The 24,487-nt window shown below is 39.6% G+C and overlaps 2 protein-coding genes across 4 annotated transcripts; both read left to right on the top strand.

The window, feature by feature from the left end:
* Window positions 1-31: 31 nt before the first annotated feature.
* Window positions 32-1,608, top strand: epd (ependymin). Its single transcript, XM_075487915.1, has 6 exons — window positions 32-186; window positions 355-386; window positions 502-639; window positions 728-914; window positions 1,009-1,090; window positions 1,193-1,608. The coding sequence occupies exons 1-6, from the start codon at window positions 54-56 to the stop codon at window positions 1,317-1,319; spliced, it is 699 nt and encodes a 232-aa protein (XP_075344030.1). The 5' UTR covers window positions 32-53; the 3' UTR covers window positions 1,320-1,608.
* A 2,168-nt stretch (window positions 1,609-3,776) lies between these two features.
* On the top strand, window positions 3,777-24,208 carry stag2a (STAG2 cohesin complex component a). Of its 3 annotated transcripts, none has more exons than XM_075487914.1 (34): window positions 3,777-3,992; window positions 8,051-8,163; window positions 8,306-8,384; window positions 8,749-8,907; window positions 9,083-9,179; window positions 9,273-9,349; window positions 9,481-9,685; window positions 9,780-9,931; window positions 11,067-11,140; window positions 11,399-11,522; window positions 12,366-12,464; window positions 12,680-12,759; window positions 13,603-13,710; window positions 14,130-14,238; window positions 14,385-14,502; window positions 14,647-14,750; window positions 14,846-14,938; window positions 15,043-15,132; window positions 15,223-15,426; window positions 15,537-15,607; window positions 15,807-15,894; window positions 16,752-16,832; window positions 17,040-17,132; window positions 17,231-17,405; window positions 17,498-17,637; window positions 17,724-17,825; window positions 18,228-18,376; window positions 18,456-18,584; window positions 18,675-18,883; window positions 20,500-20,737; window positions 20,858-20,968; window positions 21,084-21,210; window positions 21,532-21,609; window positions 22,102-24,208. In XM_075487914.1, exons 2-34 carry the CDS (start codon window positions 8,120-8,122, stop codon window positions 22,123-22,125), a joined length of 3,831 nt encoding a protein of 1,276 aa, XP_075344029.1. In that variant the 5' UTR covers window positions 3,777-3,992; window positions 8,051-8,119; the 3' UTR covers window positions 22,126-24,208. The 3 variants fall into 3 exon arrangements, with proteins under 3 accessions (XP_075344029.1, XP_075344028.1, XP_075344027.1); XM_075487913.1 differs by having other exon boundaries at window positions 6,299-8,163; XM_075487912.1 differs by lacking the exon at window positions 3,777-3,992 and adding an exon at window positions 4,002-5,455.
* The last annotated feature ends 279 nt before the right edge of the window (window positions 24,209-24,487 follow it).

Genomic DNA, 24,487 nt, shown 5'->3' with positions numbered 1-24,487 from the left:
CATCTCTAGTCCTATAAAAGCAGCTGTGAGCTCACTGAAAGCTAGATGCGCTTATGGTTGTTTATTTGCCATCTCTAACATTATTCTGTCACTCCCTTTGGACCAAGAAAATGTCTGCAGCTGCTGCGCTTTTCGTCTTCATGTGCCTGACTGCCACCACCTATGCAGATCACCACCAACCTTGTCGTAAGAATCTGGGGTTTGATCATTTTTATTCTTTTGGTTACTTTAGTTGTCTATGTCTACATCTTTAAAGATCTAAACTAAACCGTGGCTTCATTAAATAAAAATGTACCAGGATTTGAAATGTTTTTGGTGTAAGTAACGGCTGCCTAACTGACGCTTATCTTTCAGATTCACCCAATATGACAGGATTAATGAGTGTGGTGAGTCTTTCTTTAAAACTGCCATTCACCACCAACTCTTTTAGTTACTCTTTTATACCTTTCTAACACAAATTGAACTCTTAATCTCTGAATGTATGCTTTTGAATGAAACCAGATGTCCTTCAAGGGTGAAATGAAAGCACTTGGTGCATTCACTTACGATTCAATGGGCAAGAAACTACGGTTCAGATCCAACGAGAGCCAACCCACAAACACTTCGCTAGGTTTGGATCTGCTGATGTTTTTTGATGAGGTAAAACTGACTTTGAAGAAAAAGATGTAAGAAGTCATTTGAAACTGTTTCGTGTCTTGACATGTGAATCTGTTTGTACATTCTACAGGGGATTTTCTACGAGATCGACAGCAAAAACCAGAGCTGTGAGAAGAAAAAACTTCAAATGGCCCTGCATCCACTAGATATTCCTGATGATGCCAAGCTTTATTCTACGGTAAACTCTGGCAGTGCATCGATTGAAGGGGAGGGGTTGAAAGTCAACGTTTGGACAGGATCAATGCCACAGATCAAAGGTGGAAGAGATACTTTAAAATGCTTTTTTTTGTAGTTTTTGTGTAATGATGAAGTTGAAATTCATTATAATTCGGTTTCTGTTTTCTTTTTCAGGCCATTATTCCATGTCTGTAACCATGGGATGTTTGCCTGTGACCACTATGTACTTCAGTGAGACCACACCATTCCTTTTCAGGTTAGTGATTTATTTCAAATGGGTCTGTTGGATGTGAAGACGCAAGCTGTAGTGAACACCTTTGCTAAATCTCCTGTCATTTTCGTACTTGTTTTTCTCCAGAAACATGGAGGTTGACCTCGAAATCAAAGATCCCGATCTCCTTGTGGTGCCCTCCTTTTGTCATGGACAGCCTGTGGAGGACACACCTGAGGGGACAATAAACAGTTTCCTCAATGAGTTCATGTAGATTAAACCCTGCCAACAGAAAGATTAAACCCCTATCCAAGCATTGCTCGCTTGAACTATTCAGTTTTTCTTTTGTCACTGCACTGCATCACATCTGTTTCCATCACCATCTTTCCTACCCCTATGAAGAAATGGCTTTGAAAGGATCACATTGCATACAGCCGTTTTGATGTAAAGAGGGATGACATGGATTATAGAATTACTCAAAATTACTAACAGTTGGTGGCTTTTCAGCTTACAAAATCTGTAAGATATGATTAATGGAACAATAAAATGTCAAAGCTGTCAAAGGTTTGATGTGTTTGATTTTGTCACGTTGGACAAGAGGTTTTAGAGAAAAAGCGTTTCAGAACGATTTCACATGATTAAACTGAGAAGCCCAAGGGGAAAAAGTCACTTTTAAACCAAAACTGCAGCTTCAACCCTTTAAATATAAGATAATATTGCATCTTGCCACTTTTGAAAAGTAAAATCTGGTTTATCCCATTTTCATTCAACCTTCACTCCCTTAAACCAGAGCTGAATATTTATGCGCCAATGTAAAATGAGCTCTAATAACTTATTTCTAGTTATTCCCATTAAAGTGTTTAGTATGTTTAACATGGTGTGGTGGTAAATACAGTAGACTGTCAAGTAATCTCTCAGTTAACGAGTAAACTCAACATCAGTGCAACATCAGAAATGACTTTGTTTGGTACTCCAGTTCATACATAAGTAGTTTTATGAGATTATTTGGTGTGTATAATTCTGGGTAAGGTCATTACAGTGTTTTTAAGGTATTTGTGGCTTGAAACAAAACTTTTATCATTAGCGTTTTTGCATACTTGTCAGAAGGCGTGGACAGCCTTTTTTTTCTTTGAAGGAGCTACAGTAAAACAAAAGATTAACGAAAGTACAACTAAATATAGACTTATTTCTTTAGGTCTCAGATGAGGGGATTCTGCCTCTGAAATGCTGATTTATTTGGCATCTATGCTCACGTTCCAAAGCTTCCAAAGCCAAACTACAGTTCTGTCGTTAGCAAAGGGTCACAGCCCTCTTGGATTAATAGTTCATTTGAAAATGAAATCGGCGACAGGTTTTTAAATCAGTGGGATGATGGTGAGGTGTCAGTCGGTGCCCTATTCGATATAAAGAACAAGGATCAATAAAAAACCTTGACAACACATCTCTATTGAAATGTCTCCTACTACACCACTTTCTGGTAAGTAAGACTGTAGATATGCCGAAAATTCAACACCGCTGTTGCTCTCACCCTCCAAGAGCAAATAATAGTCTACAAGGTCAAGAAAGAACTCATAAGAACGGTAACTTCTGAGCGACTAAAGGCCATTAGCTAACGTTAATGTGCAGGAGTTGACCATCAGAACACTGAATAGTGGTGTTAATGGCAGTTTAAAGTTGAAATTTGTCTGCCGTTGCTATATGTCGACAGTTTGCACACACACAAAAACTATTGTGAGCTTAAATGAGAAGTTATGCTCTAAGAAAATAAGATGATGCATTCCAGCATTAACATATTAACCAATCTGTAAAACATTGGGGTGATAGTATCTTGGTTTGGGTCTCTTTTTGTGCACGTGGGACAGTGCAGCATTGTTGATGCCTGCAGCAAAAAAAGTCTGAATTTTCCAACTAAATTCTAAATGAAGATTTTAGGTTATCTTGTGTAAACCAACTCAAGTGCATTGAGAAAGTGCATTCTGCAGCAAGATCCACACACAAGTTCTGACATGAATTTAACTGAAATGATGTGGAACAACTTGACATAAGCCCTTCATGTGAGAGAACTAACCAACATACCAGAGTTGAAGTTCTTCAGATTGGAGGAACGTGTTAAAATTCTTCCAAGATGATGTGCAGGACTCATCTAAAGTTAATGGTTAGCTACACTTATTGCTGGACAAGGGGGTCACACCAGATAAGGAACAGGTTCCTTTTAGTGGTCCTTTAAGTGTGCAACAGTAAAATAAAACTTTTTTTTTTCTTAATATCTACTAAGACATCTTATTAAAAGGAGGAGGTCCAACTAACAACCAGACACCCCTGTTCAATCAGAGGCATCTGACAAGACTTTAAAATGTCTTACAACTCCATCCATCAGCCACCATCTCTTCAGCAGCACTGTTTCTCATTCCTTGTTATTTGCTATTTTCAAATCGTATTTCAAATTAAAAACAAAACTTTATTTTTTTTCCTCCTTGCAGGATTGTTTTTGTGTTAGTTACATTGGACAATGACTCGCATGGCACTCTTGAGTAGATCTGAATGTCAGTGATCTAAAAGTCGTTTGTTACCCTTGTTTCTCAGTCGTGCTGTGAATATTTTCTGTCTATGATTAGAAAAGGGAATTATTTGGGGTGGGTGCCCTGAATGGGGATCTATCAAAGCGCTTGGATGACAGGCAGGACGCGGCGCTTCGTCTCTGCAGTACACGGTACCGCCGACAGGTGGTGTGTGTGCTGCATGCATAAAGACGAAAATACACTCTGTACCTTCTTGCTATATTAGCCACCAAGGAGCTTCTTAACGGTAGCTAAAAAAAAAATAAAACCATTCTTTTTAAAGTGGATAAAAATTACTATTTGTACAGGAAATTAGCAAAAACATTCTTTGTGCAAAGCCCGCAACGTTTGGGTTGTTTGGTCTCTGTCCGTCTTTGAATTAAAACGAGGTAAGTTGTAAAATGGCGGATAGCTAACGTTAACATCCAGGGAGTTTGTAATTGATGCAGCTGTACTTGCTAACTGACCAGACACTTGAGAGCAGTGTCATCAGTAGCTATTATCGTATAAATACTTCTTTATCAGTATAACTTCAAATTAAACGTAATCAACAATTATGCCCTGGTGTTCCAGCTGGTTTTGGGTATGCTAAGTGTCTTGTCAGACATCTACTGCTAACGGTAATGCTAACCAAGCTAGCAGCTACTGTGATGTTTATAATATATCAACGTGCTGAACAGAATCCTCATCTGGACATTCATAGCTCTGTGCTGATAAATTAGCTAAGAAAATCTCCTTAAGATAGCTTGAAAGTCAGAGCCTTAATGTCTCGGGTTAACGTCTCTTATCTAACGTTGGGTCGCCTTGGTCAGAGAGCTGCTTGGCCGTCATAGCTAAGACAGCACGTCAGTCGGACATGAGACTTGCAGGGATCGCCACCAGCCTCCCAAATATCTGTACCTGTGTTGTATTTCGGAAGTATGCAACTGCGCCTGTCAGAACTGAAGTGATTGACCAGTTTAAACGCCCAAAGTCTTGTTAAAGTTTACTAACAACATTACTTTTGATAGACAAATTAGGTAATAATGGTGCAAAGCACTTGTTTTTCTCAAATTCAATGACGTAACTTTACAAACAGTCTTAATTATACTAAGTGGACTATCTAAACCCAACCATTGGGATTCCCTCGCATTACTACAGTAGTGTGATGGCGTCACATATGCATATAAAGCTGTCAAACTCATGTTCATCTCCTTAGATGGACCATTAAAGATGACGAGATGAATCTGTTTTCCCTTCTTCCTCCCTGCAGTTTGAATGATCTATGATGGCAGGAGTATTGTTGTATAGTTTACATTATCTTAGTCAGTGTGTTGAATAATAACTCAACCATGCTAATATCATAAGACGCAGTAAAAGTACTATTTATTTACTGTTGGCCCAGAAGGTGAATTACTCATGTCTACAGTTTAAGGAATGTCATTAGCTGATTTGCTTAATGAGAGGATAAAAGAAAAGGTGTGGTTTTTGACATCTGAGCATGCTCCCACAGTGCTCTCCGTGTGCACAGAAGTAATATTTCCAGTGGAAGTGTACCGCATCAGTTACTGTGACTGCTTTCCACCCAAAACTTAGTCATTGAACTTGATTTCAGGCTCGTCCTCTGCTGACTTGGCCCTTTTACAAACATTTTCACCATTTAGCAGTGTTGGTGTTGGGATGAGAGTTTCTAGCTCTGATGGATTCCAGTCATTTGTTTAAGGAGTGCTCAGTCAGCACGGTTTACATGCACAGTTCAGTCGAGCTGCGGCTGCAGGTCGACCGTCCTTCTAACAGCACGCGTGTCCGACGCCGTGGACTGTGTGAATTAACGTTCAAGACACTGCTGCTTCCAGCATGTATCTCCATACATGTAAGTGTAGCCAAATGCATTTTACAGACGTAGTCTTTAAGTTACTTGGATAGACGATATGTTTTCTCTAATGTGATGTGAACATGTTTAGGGATTACTTTCTTTCTTCAAGCAGCAGTTTGCAAAGAGGACTTTTATAAAACAAGACCATTTAAAACAGTTTTATTTCATTCAACATAAGAGCTTCAATTCTTTTTATTCAGTGAAAAGCTTTGAGTCACTGAAATGGAAGTAGCTAAATGGAATTCAGCCATCATAACTAAGACTTTGCTAATAATTTATAGGCCATGACATGCAGCTTTGATATGACTTTTGCCTTTCTAGTAATGAGACATTGGGCTGTTTTTCAAAGAGAATTGTACTAAAAAGAAACCAAGAAACCAAGAAAAGCATGTGGAAAGAAGAAAAAGATGATTTTTGACAAAAAGCATCCAAAACTAAAATGGCCAGGTGCTTCTTACAATGGGCTCATGGTATTGTGGCCCCTGATATTTCCACTAAGGTACAAGGTACAGGGTATATTGGGCTAATTAAGTAGTTTGAAGTGTCACTCATCAGCTGCCTACACATACAGTTAAATCAGGAAGTGCGCTTCAGCCGCATTCACACAAACTCTGTCAACTTTGCATATTTCTATGTGTTGCTGGTGTTTTTATTTGAGTTTTTGAGCATAACTACTGTGAAACAATCTGAGATCAATGCTTTATGGCTTTGATTTACTGCATTTTTTTTTTTTTGTCAGCGCACCTTTTGGGCGAGCTTGCGCAGCCACCGTATCTCACGTTTTGTGTTCCACGTCTTCTCAGCTGACTGAAGAGCTGACTTTTAATGTTGTGTTTACAGGCAGCAGCAACTGTTCCCACTGGGCAATGTAAAGTCCAAGAAAAGCAGAAAGGAATCGACGTTCCAAGTTTGTCCTCGAAACAAAAAAAAATATTATTAACCATCCAGCCAAACATGAAGGATTCAAATGATCATCAAGCAAATAAAATTTGCTTTCAAACTAACAAGAAAATAAGCAGTGTTCTGTGCTCTGAGATGCAGGGGACGTGTCTCCTAAAATCTCAGATTTAAAGGTCCCAGATGAGCTGAAATGAACCGTACTATTGGTGCAAACAAAGCAGATTTTGTTTAAACAGAACCAAACTACTTAGAAGTCAAATCACAAAGACCCACTGCAGGAACACTTGGATATTTCAGTCAACATCAAGCCGTGGACTAACTCATCGTGTCGTTTAACATTGTTCAATTGTGCAACATGTTTTCTCATGATGGGTCTGTTCTGCCAAAGGATTTAGCCGAGCTATCGGCACAGCGGGAGCACTCCGGCGGGAGGGGAGAGACTCAATCAGACTGTAGTAACTGTCTATTTGTGTATCTGTTAATCCAAGCTGTCTCTGGTAAAAGCTTGTTAAAACACCAGACGAAAAACGATGCGGGTGTTGGCAGTGGTGCTCAACTCTCTGTCACCGTGTCTCTGCAAAATATCAATCCACCAAGCATCCAGTGACTGCGGTTCCCCCTGAGACTTCAGTTACAGTGTAGGTGCGCGGCGCTCTGACCTCCATCGTGCGCTGCTGGATGTATCCTGTGTGTAACTCCAGTTTGTGCTTCTAAACGCCCACAGTATGAGATGGTTAACTGGGCCCTTTAGTTTACCAGTGGTGCCTTATTTCAGCTTGATTGTTCACTAAATGAATCAATTTCTTCTTTGTTATATATTCCTCTGATTCATGTAAGCAGCTAAAATTCTGCAATTCTGGCGAGGGAAGATGTGTGATGAACAGTAATCTGGCTGCTTGTCAGATACATGGCTGGGTGGCATTGTTGGCTTGTTTGAGCTTAATTGTTGTCGATCTGTTTTTAATATTACAGCTTGTGATGGATTAGCTTTGTCTTGCCTTAAATACTCTTTTTTTTTTATCTGGTGAATACTAAATGTGAGATAACTGAGGCAGAAAAAAGAATGCAAGAAATACCCAAATAAACAGAAATATTCACTACTTTTCACTCTGGAAGTCTGCAGTGGAAGTGGATGGCGTTGATCAAATTATGTTTTATAAAACATAATATTGCTGCATGCTCATTACTATGGTAGCATTGTTGTTGCTGAGATCTTTGTGAGAGATTTCACAGGCTGCTGATTAAGATATGCTGTCTTGCCAAAAGCTTGTTGATTCCAGTCCAAGATACTCAGGGCTGTAGGAGCCCTTTTTCACTGCTTAGCTAACATAATGCATCTACATTACTCCAGGTTGCAGGAAGGTTAATTATCTGAAGGCAACTGTAAAAAGGGTATGGGGGTGTGATGTGCTCTCTCTGGCTCTAAAAACAAACAGGACTCTTTAGGAATGTGGAAAATAAAAACATAAATGACTTGAACTAGAATGAAAAAAGTAACGATAAAACTTGATAAAATGATTGAATGTAAGTATCAGTAATTAGCTTCCCATTTTCACAAATTTAATCCCATTTTCTACTCCTCTAAATGAACAAAAAAGTGTTGGATGTTATTGTCCCTTTTCCTCTCAGAGGGTCTTCAGCTCTGCATGAGTGTTAATGATTCGTCATTACATTTATCAGACTTGTTTTCAGTTCCAGGCATTTTCAGGGGACCAGAACAGTTCAACGCCGACTTCAGAAATTCCAGAAAATGTTGAAGAAATGATAGCAGCGCAGGATTTGCATGCAGACTTTCAGTTTCCTCAGTGAGTTAACCACCGACGTATGTCATCAGTCACACATATCTGTGAATGTTTCAGTTTGTTTACATCTACAACTAGTTTCCCTCTATATTTGCTTGTTTCAACTTTCCTTTGTGGTTGAAATGATTGTATTTGTTATGTGCAGAGAGGCAGAATCTCAGTTGTCTTCAGATACTGACTTTGAGGAACCTGATGGGAAAAATGCAAAGACAGGAAAGGGCATGGTATGTTTCTCGATTTTTATTTTTCTATTTCTATACCTTTTTTTGTGCAGCAAGGGCCATGCAGGCTTACATTGCACCCAGTACGCAGTGGGTGGAAGTCAATATAACACCCTCATCTGGTTTCCAGTGCATCAAAAGGATTGTGTAATAGATGCTGCAGCTCTGTTTTTATCAGAATACAAGTTGATACTGCATGACTGTTAGGATAACATGTCTGTAATCTGATTTTGTTCAACATTGGGACTTAGTTTTTGACTTGCAGTAATCGGATATGATTCTCAGTCTATGGTGTCACTGCTGTGTTGAGAGCTGTCATAACACAATAACGCTTTCATTTTCCACTCAACATCTTTCTCCTCAACAGGCAGCCAAGAGGGGAAAGAAGGCGCTGGGAGACAAGGCCAAAGGTGGGGGAGCAGGCAGGGTCCCTGTCTTTGGCTGGGAGAATGGCCATCACCAGGAGAACGGGATGGAGAATATGACCCTTTTTGAGGTGGTTAAAATGGGGAAGAGTGCAACACAGGTGGGTGCGTTGCAGTGTGCTTTCCTCTTATTTTCATCCCATTGTCAAAGCTCGTGCGTCACCTGCGGGCTACATTGTTTTAAATGTTGATTTATCTATAATGGGTCAAGTCTTTCAGCAATGGTGTTTGAGTTTGACACTTATTTCTGTCTGAAATGTTGTGTTTTATTTCCAGTCTGTTGTTGATGACTGGATCGAGGCCTACAAACAGGACAGGGACGTTGCTCTTTTGGAGTTGATCAACTTCTTTATCCAGTGCTCTGGCTGTAAAGGTAGTTATCTGACATGACATGTGCAGCAGTTTGGTTGCCTGGAAGCAAAGCCGGATGCAGAATGTTTCTGAAATCGTGCGATTGTACTTCCAGGTGCTGTGAGTGGAGAGATGTTCAGACATATGCAGAACTCCGAAATCATCCGAAAAATGACAGAGGAGTTTGATGAGGTGACGCAGGCTGAGTTTTGATATTTGTTTGACGTTTCTAAACTAAAAACCTGTAACGTCTCCAGATAAGAACATGGGACTCGTGCGATACTCCTGAGCTGAATCTGATTGTCTCTGATGTCATCAAACAGGACAGTGGTGACTATCCACTGACACTCTCAGGACCACAGTGGAAGAAATTCAGGATAAACTTCTGTGACTTCATCGCAGTCCTTGTGCGACAATGTCAGTACAGCATCATTTACGACGAGTATATGATGGACACGATCATCTCACTGCTCACCGGCCTGTCCGACTCGCAGGTCAGGGCATTCAGGCATACAAGCACACTCGCAGGTCAGTTGGATTTCTGCTGCATGTACGTCTGCATGCTCCTGCAGGGGGTTGTTCCTTCAGACATGTATTCAATCACTTTTATTGTCTTTACCAGCTATGAAGTTGATGACCGCCTTGGTAAACGTCGCTCTGAACCTGAGCATCAACATGGACAACACACAGAGGCAGTATGAGGCAGAAAGGAACAAAGTCATTGCAAAAAGAGCCAACGATAGGCTGGAACTTCTGTTACAGAAACGGAAAGAGGTGAGAAAAACACGACTCCACTGGCAATAACCCTAAAATATCATAGATTTTGCTCAAATATATTTATGTCACAGTTGTAGTAACTTGTATGCGAGGCAATACAAACAATATAAGTTAGTTAAAATAAATGTCCAGTGAGCACAATGACCTCTTTAACTTGTAGTACTTTGGCAGGTATATTTTGAGAGTAACACTTTGGTACCTTTTACTTAACATTTTCAGTGCAGGACTCTGTCTTTAAACAATGTATTTCTGCATCATGCAGTATAAAAAGCGCATGAAGACTTCTTCTCTTTCTTCCACTCTTTCACTCCTAAGTCTCTCTCTCTCTTCCTCTTAATTGCTCTCACCTGTCCTCAGTCTCAGCCTCATCTGCCTCCTCAGGGCCTCTGTGCTCTCTCTCCTCTACTTGTATTTGTCTCCCAACTCGATCGACTCGTTTTTGCTGCTGTAAGACACCGATTAAAAGAATTGAAACCCATAAAACATACCTATTCCTTCTGTATTGCTATCATAAAACTCCTCAAAATGACTCAATTTGCATAATACAGCAACAGTTTTTTTTTCTGTGTTTTTCAGCACAGCCACAGATTATTGGTTGCTGCGAGTAAACGCTCTCTCTCCGACAGCTGCTTCAGCATCTGAGGCTGTAATATTCTCTCATCTAATATCTCAATGACTGACACTTTCCCTCTGATGCCCCTCATATTAGTCACAGACTGCATTGCGTAAGAATGACACCACTGAGTTAGTAAATCATTCTCTTTGCACTTCCTGTTCAGTAAATCACTCTTCTAGTGGGAATTTGTTGGCAACTTTCCAATTGATTTTTTTTTTTTGTGAACGTGGGCATTTCAATTTATACTGAATGAATTTCACAGAAAACATCCAGTGCTGTAAATTCCCATATTTGTCCATTTTAACTTTTAACTACAGGATGCGTTGTTTCTGATCGTTTTTAAGGCATTTTAAAGTTGCACCTTTACAGAGGGAATAGGTCAGTAAAGCAGGGAATACCGCCTGCTGTAGAGCGAGTCGTGCTTCAGTCCATAGAAATGATAAAGAACTAAAGAAATATAAGAAAAGCAATAAGGAAATCTTCTTATAAAATTATACATTTCTGTTCATCTTTCAGCTTCAAGAAAATCAAGATGAGATTGAAAACATGATGAACGCAATTTTCAAGGGAGTGTTTGTTCACAGATATCGGTACGTGAGTTCCTCGACTGACTCGTACTGTATGTTGACTTGAATATTTCACGAATATTTCAACCGGTCTCCGGTCTCATTTGAGTCTTACAACAAAAGCGACTTTTTAAATGTTCATTCCTGGTATTTTGGCACCCTCTAGTGTGAAATTATTGTCAACAGCAGTATAAGTCTATGGTTTAATATCTAAGAGATTTGAACGGTTCTGTTTACACGAGGGCTTAATAAGAGCCTGAAATCACTTGTTGTGTTTTTCAGTGATGCCATCGCTGAAATCCGAGCTATTTGTATCGAGGAGATTGGAGTATGGATGAAGCTGTACAGCGATGCCTTCCTCAATGACAGTTACTTGAAGTATGTTGGCTGGACAATGCATGACAAGGTGAGGTAACGGAAGAAAAGTTTTCCTCATTTTGCAATGTTTCAGACTCATTTTAGATTGTATTTGATTTATTTCTGTTTCTCATCAGCTGACCCACATAGAGACAGTTTTTGTCTCAATCTGCACGAGTTATTTAAGTGAACATGATTAGGAAAATAACATGTCTGTCAATATAAGGTATCATATTGATGTTGTATGTGTAACTGATAACTCGTGCGCTAGTCAGTGTAGCGAAAAAGAATCACAGTACAGTCATACTACGGTTTCCCGTGTGATTGGGAAAGTCCTTAGTCCGTAGTAAAACCTAAAAAAATCCCTACGAAATCGTCCTCACTTTCTGTGGCGGTGACACAAAAAAAATTGACGGTGTTTCCTCCAACAGTTATAGAAACTAAAAGGTTCCTGTTGTTGCTATCGGTATTGCCCACAGACACTTGGCTCTGCGGCGCTTTTTCCAGCCTCAGTGCTTGTTTTATTTATGGCTGAGTTATTCGGCTTTGTTTCCACGTTTGCGACATGGGTTTTCGGTAGGACACTTTCTGGTGTTTTTGGCTATTTCACCTACATCTTTGCTCTGTTGATGCAAGACAACGTCTTAGTTTCTTGGCACTCTGTACACTCTTGCTTTGGTGTAAGACTTTTAGCTAAACTCTCACAATTTTTAGTATGGATGTCCATCAACCAAGAGTTTCAGTCAACAGCTCACAAAGGCAAATATATTATTCTGACATGCCATACCGGTGCTGCATATCATCATGTGTTGTTCAGAGGGACACACGATGAAATAAAACTTGTGACATTCAAACATTGTAAACATGAAATGCATTTTTACTTTATTTGCAGCAAGGAGAGGTCCGGCTGAAGTGCCTTACTGCCCTGCAAGGCTTATTCTACAGCAGAGATCTCGGCTCACGACTGGAGCTCTTCACTAGTCGCTTTAAGGTGTGCCAGCAGCTGCATCCCTCTTTTATCAGTGATGGGCTTCTTGTTAATCATCTCACAGATGGAAATGCACACTTTTTGCTTGGTTATATGCTGTTATATATAACTAAAAAACTGTAAATAGCTTCTTTTATTTAACTTCTTTTTAATTGTAAATGAACATTAATGTTTATTCCTGAGATCATATCTGAAACATTTCACATCATTTCCAACAGGATCGCATTGTGTCTATGACTCTGGACAAGGAATATGATGTTGCAGTGCAAGCTATTAAACTTCTGACCCTCGTCTTACAGTGAGTAACTTTCCCTCCGCTCAAATGGAAAATGATTCCCAAACATAAAACTGAAAGCCATCTTGATGAAGACAAATCTTCAGAGTTTCAGTCTAAAAGAAAGTTGTGATGCTGTGTAAAATGTGAAAAACTGAATGCAACTATTTCTAAATCTCACAAACAAATATTTTATTCACGACCGAACATAGAAATCATATCAAAGGTCAAAAGTGAGACATTTAAACCTTTTCGTAAAAAATGGCTCATCTTGAGTTTGGCAGAATCGAGTCTCAAATATGTCGGGACCGTAGGGACACGTTTACCACTTTTTAGAGTCCGCTCTTCTTTAAACTACGGTCCAAAAACATCTGGAGGACAGTTACTGGACCTTTGGAAGAGAAATGTCCCATTCCCACTACAAAGCCACGCTTTCGTAATAGATGCAGTTTAGCACGATGAGAGACTCGGCCTCTCTGAGGTGCTCTTGTTTTTATACCCAATCATGTTCGTGATCTGTTGTCAATTGAACAAATGAGTTACATGTTCCTTAAGCTGTTTCTTTTTAGTTCCACTTAACTTTCCTTTTGTTTCCTTGTCCCAACTTTTTAGAGACACATTGCTGCCATCAAATGTCTCACTTTTAATATTTCATACATTTTCTGTGCTCTGGTGTAAATAAAACATTTGTTTGTGAGATTTGCAAGTCGTTGTATTCTGTTTTTATTTCCATTATGTGCAGCATCCAAACCTTTCTGGAAGAATTTTGTTTCATTTTATATTTCTGATGAATTTTTAATCTGTAGTTTATTAAACTGGACTATATTTAAGAAAAAAAAAAATAAATGTTGGCATTTCATCTGACAGGAGCAGTGATGAGGTGCTGACAGCAGAGGACTGTGAGAGCGTATATCATCTGGTTTACTCGGCACACCGACCCATTGCCGTTTCTGCAGGAGAATTTCTCTTTAAGAAGTGAGTAATGCTTTATCCAACAAAAGATTAGAGCCAATGATGGAAACTTCTAAAGAATCTATGTGCCGTATTGATTACCGTAGTGCATGGAGAGGCTCTTCAATTACTCACAGATGGACTTGCAGGAATATTCTGTCCTTTTACCACTTTATTAAACTCTGTTTGCTGGAAGGGTCTCCCTGAGGGGCTTATATCGCCCCCCCCCCCCTCTGAAAGATAGCCGCTGCGCTCGTGTTGCAGTGCTGCAGTGATTGTTTCGTACTCTAAACAAAAGGGATATGCTAATGTATTGGCCAGGTTAGCTATTAACATAACAACATTTTGATCATGTTTGACCCACCTTGGAGCTCTCCAGAAGGACTTCAAATATTTATTCCACCAGTTTACCTTTAACAGCCTTTTTTCTGTGGTAATTGAAGGCTCTTCAGCCATCGAGGTCCCGAGGATGAGGGATTACCCAGGAGGGGCAGGCAGAGCCTCAACGGCAGCCTTATAAAGACTACTGTCTTCTTCTTCTTGGAGAGTGAGGTGACCAAGCAATTGTGTTAATCAGGTTCATCTTAAGTTACTTTATATTTGATTTAAAGTTGTATTTTCTAGGCTTATTTTAGTTTTGGATACTATCTGAGGTATCTGCTTTGTGTTGAACTTGTTACTTCTTCATGGTTTTACAGCTCCATGAACATGGAGCCTACTTGGTGGATAGCTTGTGGGAGTGTGCCTCAGAGCTGCTGAAGGACTGGGAGACCATGATAAGCTTTTTGCTGGATGAGCCAATGCCGGGAGAGGAAGGTAAAGAACCACTGGTTTAAATTTTAGCCCATGTTTAAGGACAAGGAACCTCTTTGTATAGCTGTTATTTTATCCTTTCAGCTTGTTCTCCTCCACTTGATGCGTCTGTTATTAGTGTTTATTTGTTTTTATTTATCTTTTCAGCCCTGACTGATCGGCAGGAGACGGCTCTGGTGGAGATTATGCTCTGTGCCATTCGGCAGGCTTGTGAATGTCACCCTCCTGTAGGAAGAGGCACAGGGAAGAGGGTGAGCTCAGATTGCCGTGCTGGAGGGGAGAGGATTAGCTTTTTCTCCAATGATTTTGTGTTGTTAATGTGGTTGGGGTTTTGTGGACGGATTAGGTCCTGACTGCAAAGGAGAAGAAAACCCAGCTGGATGACCGAACACGCGTCACAGAGATGTTTGCTGTCGCTTTGCCTCTGTTACTCGCGAAGGTGACTCCTTTTGTTCTGCACTGTAATTTTCTCAGAGTTGACTCGTATTTAGGCAAGTTTGAACTGTAACCATTGAACTCAACCACTTTTTTTTCTTCTTATAGTACTGTGTTGATATTGATAAGGTGACCAATTTACTACAAATACCAAAGTACTTTGATCTTGACATCTACACAACTGGCCGGTTAGAAAAGGTTTGCCAGCTTTTACTTGCTTGAAGGGTTTTTAACATACCTTTTTAGATTTGATGAATCAGTGAATTAATGTTATGTTTCTGCATTTAGCATTTGGATGCTCTGCTGCGGCAAATCTGGGAGGTTGTGGATAAGCACACAGACACTGAAGTCTTGGAGGCCTGCTCTACTACTTACCACTATCTCTGCAATGAGGAGTTCTCCATCTTCAACCGTGTGGACATTGCCCGGTCACAACTTCTGGATGAGCTGGTAGACAAGTTCAACAGACTCCTGGAAGACTTCTTGCAAGAGGTAGGTGCTGCAAGAGGTTCCTTAGCTTTTATTCTCTCAGAGCATGTTCACAGGCTCCAGATCAAATGTGAATATTCAAGGTTGAATATGTTTGATCTCTTGTTTGTCAGGGTGAAGAACCAGATGAGGACGATACCTACCAGGTTCTGTCGACTCTAAAGAAGATCAGCGCATTCCACAAGTAATGCAGCTCAAAAGTTTTCCTTTAACATTTCACCATATAATCTGTTGAAAAGGAGAAATATTTAGTCATCTCCCATTGTGCTTTAATATTTAAATTACAGCTTTCATATGCATTAGGATGTCAAGAATGTCATTTGTATGAATGCAAATGACATAATATACTTTTCTTTTGTATTTGTTCATTTTTCTACTGTCAGTGCACATGATCTCTCTAAGTGGGATCTCTTCAGCAGCAACTACAGGCTCCTCAGCACAGGTCTACAGAACGGGGATATGCCAGAACAGGTATTACAGCACTGCCAGCAGTCTGCCATTCAGTTTGGCAGCAGCTTCCTTAAATGCTTAACCAGAAAATCAGCAGTTTGTTTGCTTTTGATTAAGTCACTGGAAAATTGGGTTAAGTGTTCTCGAACTTATTTTATTTATATTTTGATAAATAAGTATGTCCCTGGGGAAAAAAAATTAAGACAGGAAGTTCAAAGAAAAGATGCATACAGATCAGTTTAAAATAATCATTTTAACCATTACTAAATATATATTAGTCAAGCTAAAGATAGATGAACAGAAACTCAGCACATCTACATAACTTTAGAATAAATATGTAATTATTGTGTTCATCCAACTAAAAATAGACTTTCGAAATCAATTCAAACATGTTCGTCTGACTAAAATTATAGCAAATCAAAGGTTAGAAATGATCAAAGTCTGACTAACACACCCAATTAATACGGTTCAGAGTTGAATAACACCTGCTGATACACCTTTAGTGAGACATACTGGCCAAGGCGCACTGTGCATGCTCCAGTTTCCGTTGCTAACCAGCTGAAGGGGGACATTATGCCACTTATTGCAGCTGAGATGAATAGACTTGGTCAACAGATCGATTCCCCTCCCATGCTTGTATGTGGGGCCACAGGCAGCATTGCAATAACATGGCCTCGTCCAGCTCTAACCGTAGTGTGTATGGAAAACATTCTGTGTCAGTTTACTAATGTGTCTCGATCAAACTGTAAACAGCTTTGCAATAGTCATTTAGTACAGTTTATATAAACTCTTTGAGTTTCTTATTACGGAAGTCTGTACTAGTACACTGACTATATGGAACATTGTTGTTCATCTAATCTTTGTTTTGTTCCCTTCAGATTGTGGTTCATGCAATGCAATGCACCCATTACATCATCCTGTGGCATCTTGCAAAGGTTTCAGATGGCAGTTCAATAAAGGTATAGCCTTTAAACAGGCTGGGATAATAACCAAAATAACGTAAAAATATGTTGTAAACATCACTCTGTTTTGGTTGACTGCTCAACTTTTTACATTAATAAACAAGAGGTCTGATACCCAATTGATCCTAATTGTTACCCTGTTGTTCTGAAAGTACTGAACTATGTTCACTTGCAGGACATTAACTGAACATTTTCTCCGAACAGGGTGATATGGTGACCCTGAGAAAGCAAATGAGAGCTTTCTGCTTAATGTGTCAGCGTTACATAAACAGCATCAACACAGCAGTCAAAGAGCAGGTAGGACGATGACGAATCAGAATTCAGAGCTTCTTTTTCTTCACTGCAGCTGAAAATTCGACCATCAGTTTTGACAAGTAAAATGTTGTTTATTCCAGGCTTTCACCATACTGTGTGATCTGCTACTGATCTTCAGTCACCAGATTATGTCATCTGGCCGTGAACAGCTGGAGTGTCTGGTCTATATGCCAGACAGCTCTCTGCAGGCAGAGCTGCTCAGCTTCATCCTTGATCAAGTTTTCATTGACCAGGACGATGACAACAACAGCACAGGTTACAGTCCGTCACCCAATTTTGTGTGAACCCCATCACTTAGATTTTTTTTTCTTCTTAAAATTCATTTCATCTTGTTTTTTTTTCTGCAGATGGAAATCAAGACGATGAAGCCAGTAAAATCGAGGCCCTGCACAAGCGAAGAAACCTCCTTGCTGCCTATTGCAAATTAATCATATACAATGTTGTTGAAATGGACACCGGAGCAGATATCTTCAAACAGTACATGAGGGTAGGTGTTAACCATTCAGGGATGTAAAGAGTTCCTTCACCCCCCCATCCTTTTTTCTTTTAACAGTTTTTGTACTTTCTTCCCAGTATTACAACGATTACGGAGACATCATCAAGGAAACCATGAGCAAAACGAGGCAAATCGACAAAATACAATGTGCAAAGACACTCGTATTGAGCTTGCAAAAGGTAAAGTTCTTGGCACAGATGGAGACTCCCCAAATCCTCTTTTCCAGTGCATGGTACAGCTCAAATAATTTCCACAGCCTTTGGTGCGGTGTCTTCTTGAGTTCAAGGTCTTTTTGAAGCATTACACGTATCACAACTTTCAGGCTGTGGGCAGGGATTGCAAACAGCAGCTCTCCTCAGAAAACAGGCACGACTGTGCAGGGATTCATTGCTGCTGCACAGAAACTGTGTATATACCAGTCCCAAATATCTCAAACAACAAAAAAAAACCAGAAGAATTTAATTGAGCTGTAACATGTGATGTAAAAAAGATGGCATGCATCTTCTTGGACCATTATTTCCAGACATCTTAGCCTGTGAAGCTGTAAGTGTTGTAAATTCATGCTCTGTTGTCTCCTGCAGTTATTCAATGAGATGCTGTCTGAACTTGGCTTCAATTTCGACCGCTCATCCTCAGCCTTCTGTGGCATAAAAGAACTCGCCCGACGCTTCTCGTTGACATTTGGTTTGGATCAGTTGAAGACAAGGGAGGCGATTGCCATGTTACATAAGTAAGTGATTGTTCAGAGCAAAGGGACATTGTGTGTTTTAATGAGCAAAGTTAGCAATGTTTTTTTGTATTTGACATAGGAATGGAATTGAGTTTGCCTTTAAAGAGCCTAGTCCTCAAGGAGAAGGAGGTCCACCGCATAATCTAGCATTTTTGGATATCCTGAGCGAGTTCTCAAGCAAACTGATTCGACAGGACAAAAGGACAGTGTAAGTTTGAGGCTCAAGCTCTAATGTTATGTTGGTCTTTATGTAGAAGTCTGAAAACACTAACGTTGACTGTCATTTTAACTTTTCCAGTCACATGTACCTGGAGCGATTCATGACATTTCAGATGGCCCTACAGAGAGAGGACTGCTGGCTGCCTCTCATCTCATACAGGAACTCCCTGCAGGCTGGAGGGGACGATGACACCATGTCTGTCATCAGTGGGATAAGCAGTCGAGGGTCCACCGTCAGGAGTAAAAAGTCCAAGCCAGCCACTGCCAGCAAAAGAAAATTGCCTGAAGGTCAGCAATCTACTTCTTCACAAGCATGCAACGATGTGTGCCAGACACAGCACTTAATTGCTATGGGGCTTTTTTTTTTATGGAAGTAAAACATTATTTCAGCCCTGGGTCCTCTGCATTTTCATTGAGGTCTAAAGTACAGGGTGTACGAGCCAAATTAAGCTGACTGAAGTGTGACGTCCTTGCTGCTGTGTCAGCCTGCAGGAAGCACGCTACACAGAGCAGTAAAATGGCCTCAGGGGCATCACTTCATTCACCATCACTTCAACATCACTCATAATCTGTTAATGTAATACATTTCCATGGGCTGTGGATGTTTTTAGTTGTGCCTTTGAACGTCAACGTTGTGAAACTGAAATTACTGCTCCCTCTTCTCACTCAGTGGGGTTACATGGCCCTGAAAGGATTGGATAATTGGCTAAATTACAATAAGATTGAGTTATTAAGTCCATGTAGACACCTTAATCTGACAAGAAATTGGATCAAATCGAGTTACTCGCAATCGGATTAAGACCCTGAAAGTCAAATTAAACCTGCTCGTAGACGGTGAAGCACGTGGTGAATTAGACTTTGCGTTCTGCGCATGCTGGAGATTTTTTTCCCGGGGTTGGGAACCGGAAGTCGGAAGAGACGATATTACTGTTGTAGTCGCCGTCAGAAAGAAAAACACAGCGATTGAAAGTGCGTCGTTTGTGAAATAAGCAGCTCATCACAGACAAAATATAGAGGGACGTACCTTCATCTTGCTCTTCATTCGCCATTTTCTCGAATGCCTGAGTTTGCTGTTGAAAGGGTCAACCGGAAGTGGCTCTATACGTAATGGTTGAAATGGGTACAGCGCCACCTATCATACCGGAATATGACATGCTTTGTGCCTATGATCTGAATCATTCATTGCCATATATCCAAGGATAATTACCCTTGCTCAACTCATTCTTATTGTAATTTAGCCAATTATCTGATCCTTTCAGTGCAAATGTAACCCCACTGACTGTCATATGTTCTCAGTGTGTTCAATGTGTTCTTGAAATGGGCTCGAATTCATGAGTTAAAGTGTTGTATTAACAACAATTTTACTGTCATACAACTTGAAGGTTGTCATTCCACCTACCAAGTTCTACCAGAACAGGGGCATCCCTATCTATCTCCAAGAAACTGTTGAAGACCCAGCTCTTCAGAGAGCGTCTCCTACCCTATCACTTACCCTGTACCTCCCTCCCCCTCTACTGTACTTTCTCTTTCTGTACTTCCCTCTATGCCTGCACTCTATCTCCACACTCCACAGCTTATTGTTAGCTGTAATGTTATATCCTCATTTGTAAGTCGGTTCAGATAAAAGCATCTGCTAAATGCATCAACATAAACATTGAAGGTCACAGATTTTATGAGCCACGGTGGAGATTAAATATTGGACAACTGAGACAGAAAGGTAGAAATAAGTAGGTGGGAATTTGAAAGCTCCACCCCACAGCTGTTTTTTGGGGGGTAAAATATTTCTCCTGGAGCTTTGATTGGCCCCTGGGTCCTCCTGTTGAAATAGAAGGGTCGAGGAAAGAATCATCCAAAAAAGACCCTTGTTCCCGGAGACGTCCTGACTCATGACTTTCTGTTTGCAGAGGAGAACAGCTGCAGCAGCACTGATGCGGTTTGGATGAACCGTGAGCAGAGTGTTCCGACGCCCGTCATGATGCATTCGCCCCAACTCACTTCCACTGTACTGAGGGATCCAAAGAAGATGAGGCCAGATGACAACTACGCAGCCTCTTTCACCATGCCAGCAGAGCAGCACCCTCATCAGCCTCTGCCTCCCCAGCAGCAGCCACACCATCAACACCAAACTGCCATTGACTACAAGTACAGAAACCTTTCTACATCGACTTCCCTTGTGATGAATATTTTCTCCAGAATATCTTGTACCACTTTAGTGGAACTGTGTGCATTATGAAGTTATTTCGACTATCCTTTATCCCACAGCACCCAAGTTACTTGGATGTTGACACAGAGGCAACAAACAGAAGCCCGTCAGCACCAAGAGCGGGTTAGCATGCACTACGCTAAGATGAGGAGCCACATGCAGCAAGCAATGTAAGACCGACCTTCTCCTTTTGTGGCACTTATAGGATTAAAAAGTTTGTTAATGGGCGGTGGGCCAAAAAAGTAAAAACAATCTTAGTAACAAACCTCTTTGGGCACTCCGCAGTCGTCGAGGCTCCGGATTAATGGAGGATGACGAGGAACCAATTGTGGAGGATGTGATGATGTCATCAGAGGACCGCTTGGAAGACATCAATGAGGGAATGGATTTTGACACGATGGACATCGATTTGGTACTTAATAAAATATCAATCTGTATTTTGTGGTCCTGTTAAAGAACTGCCAACAGACAGAAATATTTACAGTAAATGTTTAAAAGCTCCACAACCATTTAGTCCCTTAAAGACAGTCTGTATAAGAACTGATGTCTGTTTGACCACTGAAGTATGATTTTATGTTGGTGCATGGCTTCATTTTGTTGATACTGTCAATTTTTTTTTTTTTGTATTTTGCTTCCCATTTTTTTTCTAATGACAAAGCCTAAATTACCCTTTTGTACCATATTTCTCTTTAATTTTGTGGTGCATTTTTCTAACTGAGCTGTTACTTTTTAGCCGGCATCTAAGAACCGAAGAGAAAGGACCGAACTAAAGCCAGACTACTTTGATCCTTCTTCTATTATGGATGATTCGGTAAGCATTTTCCACTTTTTATATCACCTACCCCTTGTTTGCTACGTTAGATAGATTGTTGTTGTTTGTTTTCTGTATATTATGTCGGCACAGTAACATACAGAAAAGACCAAAATTGAAGAATGACTTTTTACTTTGAGTGTTTAAACCCGAGCCATTCATTTTAATACTGATGCTACCATTTTTAATGCAGTTGAGAGAAACAGTAAGTCGTTGCGACAGCTCAGTGGGGATGATTTTGGAGAAGGAAATGAAGTGTTGACTCACCATTACACCAGTACTGCTGTTACTGTGTTATCAATCCAGTCAAATTCCGCAAATTCTGGCTAAATGCTGGATTTAGTTGCCACAAATACTATCATCTATTATTTATTTTGTCTTTACAGAATACAAAAAGTTGATGCTGACTTAAATATCTGCATGTATAAATGGTAAATTGTTCTTTTTTACTTTTGAGATTCTGAATTTAACCCTGTTTTAAAATGTCTTTAGGTTCTTAATGTCTCAATGTTCTAAAGAACAAAGTGTCATCTAAATCCGTGGAAGATGAAATGACCGTTCTCTGTGAAAATCGGGAAGGAGTGACATGGACTATTTCAAATGGCTTGTGAGACACCAACGTTTGCCTCTTTCCCACTTTTGTTCAAATTTAGAGGGCGAGCTTGAGCTTGAATTTTATTCTGCTATTTTCACACACTGGACTTTTTGTCAGACTGCAGGAGAAATGACTGTTTTTGTTCATTTGCCCTAAAAGCAACGTGGTGTCAACTTTCGCAGAGCTGGGACCTGTTGCACTTAATTAAAGTGCCAGTGCAGACGCTGCGCGGCAGTTTTATGGGGAGGGGACACTAACAGGCTGTAAATCAGATTATTATTGTATACCTTTAAACTTTTTCATTCGTCTGATGTAAATACATAGTGGCCAATATACAGGAGGGGGTGAACGCGAGTTCATTAACATCATAAGATAGAAGCGTAAAAGCCTTAGAAAATAATGCTACTCTTATGATCCTTGTGCTGTTCAGCTGTTGTTTAAGACATTAAAAAATAATGCACTTTGTCACAGAGGTGGTAAATCAATTCAGTTGTAATTTAACAGCCATGTTTTAAATATTTATAGGCTAAAATCAATGCCTTTCTGATGCAATCTAAAGTGAAACTGAACAATGTAAGGTTTCATAAAGGCAGCAGTTATTACACGGCTACTACAGCGAGTTGTAAAGGGGCCAGTGATGTTGCGTTCACTTGCTGTACTCGTAAACTAGATTTTGGCATGGCATGTAGCCATATGTCAAAATACGTACACAGTAAAGTATAATGTGAACTGGCGTGTCATACTGTTCAAAAGGCCTTGCCACAAATGGTATACAGCATTCTCAGATTTCTTTGTTATGGTATTTTTTAGAAATATGTGTTCTGCTTTTATACCTTATAGATAACTTTGATTTATAGATATTTTGTAATGACAATCAAATGTAAATTAATGGTTTCTAATCATGTTATTTCACATAGATGCAAAAATAATCCTTTTTAATGTAAATGGAATGCTGTTACTGTAGATATGGCCGGCTGTTTGTATTTTCTTTTCTTCTCTCGATGACGAATGGGTGCAAAAGTAAAGCGTTGCTCAGATGTAGTTGTATGACAAATCGATGGCTGCATCAAAAATAAAAAGTATTTTTCAATATTGGTAGCATTCACAATGCCATACATAAAAATCTTTAACCCAACATGTAATCTCTCTGCTATATCTTGACTTATTTTTCAATGTATAGTAACTAATATCTAATAATACAGACACGCCATCATTGCTTTTCTGAAAGGAAAGGATTTGAAGAATGGTTAATAAAGTTGTTCTTTTGTTGCCCGGTTTGCAGTTGTGCAGAGGTTTTAAGATATATTTGGTTTACCACTGTTACATATATAAGATATAGAATCATGCTAAATTACAAAGTTTGAGAATTCTTTAGTCAAATATGATTGTATCAAAATTGTATATTCTACGATTGCAAAGTGTAATATATTGTGGATCGGTGCTTATTTTATATTTGCAGTTTCTTTGTGTGACATTTTAGGTAACGGTTAAAGAAAAAGAATGTTGCTCTTTGACATTAACCTGCTAATTTGAAAGTATTCTTCCACTTTTCTGATTGTTTTTCAGTGGATTGTTGTGATAAAATTATTTTTCCTCTGTGTTCTGGCTTGGTGGACAGAATAAGACTTTATGGAAGATGGTATATTCATATTGTAGCTAAAAACAAATCCCTTATTTCTTCAGAATGTTACTATAAACTGGAGAAGCAGATCATGTGGTCTTAAACATTACCATATTCATGATAAGTATTCATGTTAGGCAAACGAGAATAGTACATCTTAGAAATGCCTGTAAATTTACATGAATCGTGTCATTATGGATCTTTTCTGTTTTGCATTGAACTGCTGAAAATGTGCATACATCTGTATGTTTATACATATTTAAATATTTAGATATATTAAATTTGTGTTTCTGTTCTATTTACGAAGTCCCCATAGCATCCTTTAATATTTGTATTTATGTCTGGAGATGTAACGGAAGCTAAATAAACCCTCTGAAACTGTGTGATGGTTTTAATGACATGGCTTTCAACCCCCAGTCTGAAATCTATTGTGCCTGTTTGACAGTTTAAATACTGTAAAACACCATCTTCTTTTCATTTTCAACTTAAATTGCTCAATGTTATTTACAGCGCTGGCCCTTGTTTACAATAATTTGTCCATAAACAACACATTTTTAATTAATCTGATTAAACTGTAAGCAGTCGGTCCAAAACTGATTTAAACGATTTTTATTAATGAAACAAGTACAATGAGGATTATATATACTAACTTTGTAAGTAAA

This window comes from Odontesthes bonariensis, chromosome 16 (assembly GCF_027942865.1).
Source record: "Odontesthes bonariensis isolate fOdoBon6 chromosome 16, fOdoBon6.hap1, whole genome shotgun sequence".
NCBI classification, from domain to species: Eukaryota; Metazoa; Chordata; class Actinopteri; order Atheriniformes; family Atherinopsidae; genus Odontesthes; species Odontesthes bonariensis.
The sequence above is the reverse complement of the archived record's forward strand: the minus strand, read 5'-3'. Positions and strand labels throughout refer to the sequence as shown.